Source organism: Terrapene carolina, unplaced genomic scaffold (genome assembly GCF_002925995.2).
Source record: "Terrapene carolina triunguis isolate 2854851 unplaced genomic scaffold, T_m_triunguis-2.0 Scaffold132, whole genome shotgun sequence".
In the NCBI taxonomy this organism is placed as follows: Eukaryota; Metazoa; Chordata; order Testudines; family Emydidae; genus Terrapene; species Terrapene triunguis.
The window spans coordinates 5,638,426-5,645,149 of NW_020664483.1; the positions used below are offsets into that span (position 1 = coordinate 5,638,426).

A 6,724-nucleotide genomic window follows, 5' to 3' on the forward strand; every position below is an offset into this window, starting at 1 on the left:
ATGGGTCACTACAAAAACTAATTTTCCCCTGCTGATACTCACACCTTCTTGTCAACTGTTGAGAATAGCCCACTTCCACCTTAATTCAATTGGCTCATTAGCACTGACCCCCTTCCCCACTTGGTAAGGCAACTCCCATCTTTTCATGTGCTGTGTATTTATACCTGCCTACTGTATTTTCCACTCCATCCATCTGATGAAGTGGGTTTTAGCCCACGAAAGCTTATGCCCAAATAAATTTGTTAGTCTTTAAGGTGCCACAAGGACTCCTCGTTGTTTCTGCTGATACAGACTAACACGGGTACCACTCTGAAACCTGTCACGTGCACAAGTGTTTGCAAGATCAGGGCCATGATTATTCTGATTGTAAAGATGTTTATCTTTTTGAAAGTTCCAATGAGCTCTTCGGCGTGATTGCTTTTATTTTTCAAAAGCAACATATCACTCTGGGCCTAATCCTTGTCCTATTAAAATCAGTGGGAGTTTTGATACTGATTTCGGTGGGAACAGTATTGGGATCTTGATCTAAGTGGCAGACTGGCTGTTCCTCTGACACTTAGACAATGCCAAACCCCGGGGTCTAATGTGAAAACAAAAGTTAAGTCACATAATGAAAGCATCGTTTTACATAATATGGGAAATATTCTCTGCTGCACACAATCACCCTTAGTTTAGTGTTCCCTCTCTCCAGAGAACCCTGATGCTACCCTAATCCTCTCTGCAGACTCCTGCCTTTACCTGTAGTCATTGTCTACTGCTTTTTTCTCTGCCTGCTCAAGCACCCAGCAGTAGTTGTCTGTGGCACTCCTGGCTTTCTTCTTTTCCTTCTTGGCTTTCCTCTTCCTATAGATGAGCAAGCCCAGGGCAAAAGCCATCAGCAGCAGGATAACCACCACGCTGCCCAGGATATAGTACAGGAGCAGTTTGGGGCCGTCGGTGGCCTGGTCAGCGTCGGGTTTCATCCTGGGTTCCCCAGGCCCTGCCGCGCTGCTAACGCCAGCTGGCTGGAGGGTGCTGGGCTCTGCTCCGCCTGGCTGGGCTCGGATGGTTGGATCAGAGCGCGGGGCTGGGCTCTCGGTAGCAGGGTGGGTGCCCGGCGGGTGTCCCCCCCCAGCCGCCGGCTCCTCTTCTCCTGGGGGGCGCAGGGACGGGGCGGCGCTGCCGGGGGTGGTGGGGCTGGAGCCCGAGAGGCAGGAGGCGCCGTTGGGGGCCAGCGCCCAGCCCGGCGGGCAGAGGCACTGGTAGCTGCCGGGCTGGTTGACGCAGCGCTCCTGGCAGGGCTCCCCCAGGCACTCGTCCACGTCCCGGCAGGTGGCCCCGTCGCTGTCCCGCTGGTAGCCCGGCCGGCAGGCGCAGAGGAAGGAGCCCGGCGTGTTGGTGCAGAGCTGGGCGCAGGGCGCGCCCTGGGCGCACTCATCCACGTCCCGGCACCGGCGGCCGCCGGGCCCCGCGGGCTCGTAGCCCGGCGGGCAGGTGCAGGCGAAGCCCCCGGCCGTGTTGACGCAGCCGCCCTGGCAGGGCTCCCCCGCGCACTCGTCCACGTCCGCGCAGCTCACCCCGTCCCCGGCCAGCGCGTAGCCCGCGGGGCAGCGGCACTCGAAGCCCCCCGGCCGGCCCAGGCACTCGCCCTGCCCCTGGCACGGCTGGGCGCTGCAGTAGTCCACGGGCGAGCAGGACAGCAGGTCCCCGCCCAGCAGGTAGCCCGCGTGGCAGGCGCAGCGGAAAGAGCCGCCCGCCAGCTCCAGGCACCGGTGCTGGCAGCCCCCGTTGCTGTAGGCGCAGCCGTAGCGGGGCGAGGCGCACAGGGGGCCCGGGCTGCTCCACTCGAACCCGCCGCCCGCCTGCGCCCTGCACACCAGGAAGGGTCCCGGCGCCTGGCCTTGGCACGACACGGCGGCCTGGGAGCCGAAGGGCACGGCCGCCAGGGAGGCGCTGTCCAAGCCGAAGGGGGTGGTGTAGGTGACGCTGCCGGGCCCGGCCAGCGCCAGCTGGCGGCACATGCCCTGGAAGCTGAACTTGCAGAGGTAGCCCTGGGCCCTGGCGGGGGAGCCGCTGCAGGGCCCGTCGGCCCAGCCCAGCCCCGAGGAGCCGGGGGCGGTGGGGTTCCAGTGCAGGCTCACGCAGCGCCGGCCCGTGCAAGTCTCTCGGGGCTCCCGGAGCCAGCTGGCGTAGTCGGTCTCCTCCCCTCCCGAGGCCCAGCTGAAGCCCTTGAGGAGCTGGTGCTGCTGGTAACACTTGCCCTTCTCCCGATGGAGCCCGATCCAAAGCCTCACCTGCCCCTCTGGCCCGGCCTCCCTTCTGGGCAGCTTGGCTAGCAGGTCCTGGACGTGCAAGGCCTCTTCCTGGCTCTTCATGGTCACCAGGTTGCCCCCGTTGCTCTTGCACTTCTCCTGGGCATCCGTCCAATTGTGCTTGCCCCAGTGGATGGTGTAGCAGGCGGTCCGGGCGCACAGGGCCTCTGCCTCCTCACTCGCCCACGAGGGCACCCCCCAAAGTAACACCTGGCCTAGGTAGAAAAGGGCAATTCCCATGCTTGCTTTGGTCTGGTCTGGCGGAGAGCGGCAGGATCGGTGCTGTTGCTGTCCCAGGCACCAGATGCACAGATGGGACCTGCAGGGGACACACATCAGATGTTAGAACAAAAGAGCTGAAGCTGTTTGCCTTTCAGATCCCTTTGGCCCAAGGAGCTGCCCTGCATGCATCCTGTGCTGTTGCGACTCTTATTTATCACCGGAGACTAGAGTTTCCTGTATTTTAGTTACGGGTGGCTTCATCCTCGTGGTTTGTGGATAACAATCAAGATATTCAGCTGCTTTTCTTCACCTTCCTTTAAGCGAAGTGGTTTAATGCAAGTTTAAAAAAAGATTTACCATTAAAGGGCTTTCTTTATTTTGGCCCAGGGCTCCCCTCCCCTTGTATGAGAAACTTGCTGGAATGCTGCTTTCTTGTTTTATTTTTAAAGGACTTAAACTACTTACTCATCAGTGACTTTTTGTAACCCCCAATAGGGAGTTCTAGTTTTCCAGTATCTATTGGAGAGAAGAAAAAAAGGCATGGAATCTCTGATTATGATCCTAAGCATAGTTAACATTTCATCTTCGAGAAGAAATGGAATACTTGGTGGTTATATGTCATCCACACAATTAATTTCAAGCACTTTTTTCCCCTTCATTCTTGCACTTTAAATAGATGGAAAAATCCTTAAATAGGGATTGGGTCGTGAGAATGTCTGAGCTCCATGCACTGAGCCAAGTTGTTTAAGGACACCAATCCAACTCAGTCTACAGTGGGGAGTTTTCTAAATGCAGTCAGTAATCCGTTGTCCAGAACCAGTCACTTCAAACAGAAGAAAAGCACTGAACTGCAGCTGCTTACACCGGGGACTTTCGAGCACCAGCCCAATGATATTCCAAGTTAATGGTTTTGGAGAATTTACAGAAGATCAGTGATCAGTTGTATCATTAATTCAGTTGCAGCTTGATCCAAATCCAGTGAAATCAATAGGAACCTTAAAGAAAGGGCAAAGTAGTTACTGTGATAAGTTTTACTGGATGAACAAATGCTTTAAAAGTGCACAAGCCTTCAGGCCCCAAAAGTCCCTTTTTCGGGGGCTAGCAACTTTTACACAAAGCACAATTGATACTGAGTTGATTGACCTCTTTGTAATAAAGTAGAAATACTTCATTTGAGAATCAGAAAGTGTTTTACTGATGTTAATTAAAACTCACATTTACTGAGGTGTAATTATTTACAACTATTATTTTGCAGACGGGGATTTGCATGAGATGCAGAGAGGTTAAAGGTCAGATTTTCTTTATACAATGAGGTCCTAGATCCATGCACATTTTCTGCCTGTGCATTCATGTGCTTGCTTTTGAGTGCACACTTACTGCAATTGTGTGCATAAACTGAATAGATGAAATGAAGGCATCTAAATATATATTTATGTGTCCAAATGCCTGATGCGGATGTCCAGTTAGGCCTGTGCGTGCAAACATAGGTGCACTAATGAATATGCAAGTATGCCCATGGATCTGGGAATTCACTTTGGGGTATATGTCCCGGTCTTTAGGTGCAAGTTGCACTTCAGTGCAAACCCACTGTGCACAGTTTGTGGAGCCCATACAGAGTCCAGGATAGTGCCAAGATTATGGACCGTGAAGGCAAATGGAATGGACTCAAGGAAGGGAGAGAGATAAAAGACAGGATGCTTCTTTTCTTTCCACTTCTTGCCTTTGAGACATTTAGCTGAAAACAGTTAACTTGGTCAAGGTAGGCAGAGTCATTTCAGTTGTCACAAGACAATGTACTGTACAGACGGTTCATTTGTACAGTCATCAGAGTAACTATGGCAATGTTAAAGGATGAAAAACGGTAACCAAGCGAGAGAATAGAGAACAGATGCTAGAGAATGAGCCCAGGTGGGACATCTTGGCACAAGGGTCAACCATTGCCAGAGATACAGAAAGAGCAGTTTGATAGGCAGGGCCGTCCCTAGGGGAGTGCGGGGCCCAGGACAAATCAGCCTTCCCACTAGTCTCCTCACCATCCGTCCAGCGCGCCCTCCCCATCCGCCCGACCGCTGCTCTCCGCCTTGCTGTCCACCCACCTGCCTGCCTCCTCACCCCCCTCCTGCCTGCCTATCTGATGCTCGCCGCCCCGTTCGCCTCTTCAGCCCGTTTGCCCTCCCACCTCACCTCCTCACCTGAATATCGGGACAAATGGCATCCCGGTCGTACATCAGTCGGGACGGGGGACAAAGGAACAGATATCGGGACAGTGCCGATTTTATCGAGGTGCGGGGCCCCCCAAAGCGTGGAGCCCGGGGTGGTCTCCCCAATTCGACCACCTATCGCTGGTGACTCCCATTGGGAAAACTACCATAAAATGTTTTAAACTTTTAATTAAAGACACAAGAAAAAGCAGTTACGGCCTTTAAAATGTAAAGTAGTAAGTCAGGCTTTCATTGTCACAATATCCCATATTCCCTTTCCCTTTCGCTGTAGAGAGCCTTTTGTAGAGAGAAACCTCTCCATGACTGTCTTTAGATGGTGTTAAAGATGATATTAACTGTCTTTTTGGGGAGGAGAAAAGAGAAAAGGTTAGTTCAGACAGTCTGGATCTCTTGTTATTGGAGTCCAGTCCTGTTTTCTTTAAGACAAAACAAGACAAACACGCACAAAAGGGGAGAAAAAAGAGATCAGTAAACATAGAAAATGCAACTTCTGTCTCTGGTGCTGACTCTCATGTGTGATCTTGCTGCTGAGGAAACACAAGCCCAGCACAGGGTCTTATCCACTCCAAGCCCGGGCAAACTTTTATCTGCATCATGCTTAAGGCATTGCTTTCACCTGCGTTTCTTGGTCACAGGCTCAGAGCAGTGTTGCAAGAGGTGTAGACGTCTTGTTGGCTAAGCCAGAGACAGGCCAAGGCAAACAGAGAGGGAGGGAGGAAAGAGGAGAAATACAGTAGGAAGGAAAATGACAGATGTGTAGTGAGTGACTGCAGGAACTCCACTCTCACATTCCTGGTGTTCAGGAGTTAGCTGAAGGTGGAGATGTCATGGCCTGGTCTGGTCAGGAGATCTTTTAGGGTCAGGACGATGAAGGCCCAAGAGTGTCAGGTTGGTTGCTAGGGTCCCATGATGGTAAAGCTCGCTTCTTCCAGTCTACCCATCCTGCTGCTCCCATCTAGTGTCCCCCAAGTAAACAATGTTCAAGAAGCGGTGGCAACCTCATCCCATTAATATTAACTAATTAAAACACATTGCCACCCATTTTTAGAATTTTTCAGCTTGTTGTCATGTCAACCAGGAGCATTGAAGATCTTTCCTCTTCAATTAACCTAAACAATCCAGTTTGTCCCAGTCGCTCGGTCTCCAGCTTTTGCTGACTTTCACAAACAATTTTACATAACAGACTGAGTTGGATTTTTGTTTCCTTGGATACCTTAGAGTACAGGCCTCTGCACATCAGAAGTTATTGACAGTGGTGATGAGGGAGGGAGCAAGGGTTGGACGACAGGGCAAACTGACAGGCAAGAGAAATGGATCAAGAGAGGAGGAAGTTTAATATAAGCCCCTCATCGCCCTCTGAAGGACTACAATCTCTCCAGACCGCCTCTGTAACTATGTGGAAGTGAAGGATTTGGGCGGAAAGCTCACCAAGTTTTGCTGGTGCCTCTTGGTGTAGACATGACAATGATAGAGTTGGCTCACTCCCTTGGGCCTAGTTGTGGGGGGGGAGGGATGGAGTTCGGGGGGTTGCCCTGTCAAACTGCAAGCCTCAATCAGGCGTGGAATTTCTCCCCCCATGCGTGTCTCTGTTGACCTGATTGGGGCTGCCCCCAAAATATAGAAGTCAAACTACTCTCCCCACTAACTTTACCTCCAATGTTGAACCTGTAAACAACTGTGGCTCCTAACAAAATAGAAGTATTTTGATCAGTCCCACAATGCATTATTAATTTATCTTTACTTCTGGGTTATTTTATATGGCAATGACCAAACACATAACGTACTCTTAAATTTGCAACTCAGAAAGATTTTTAAAAGGCACATTAAGACAGTCACACTTGGTGTTGAGCTCATGTTGGTATTTTTCCTTTTGGTATATTAAGTACATTAATCCAGTAGTAAGAAGAACAGGAGTACTTGTGGCATCTTAGAGACTAACAAATTTATTAGAGCATAAGCTTTTGTGGGCTACAACCCACTTCTTCGGAT

The 6,724-nt window shown here is 51.4% G+C and overlaps 1 protein-coding gene across 1 annotated transcript; it reads right to left on the reverse strand.

Moving 5' to 3' along the window:
* Nucleotides 1–278: 278 nt before the first annotated feature.
* CD93 (CD93 molecule) lies at nt 279–4,795 on the reverse strand. Its single transcript, XM_024196497.3, has 2 exons — nt 4,706–4,795; nt 279–3,508 (listed from the first exon to the last, which is right to left on the reverse strand). The coding sequence occupies exon 2, from the start codon at nt 2,625–2,627 to the stop codon at nt 735–737; it is 1,893 nt and encodes a 630-aa protein (XP_024052265.2). The 5' UTR covers nt 2,628–3,508; nt 4,706–4,795; the 3' UTR covers nt 279–734.
* Nucleotides 4,796–6,724: the final 1,929 nt, after the last annotated feature.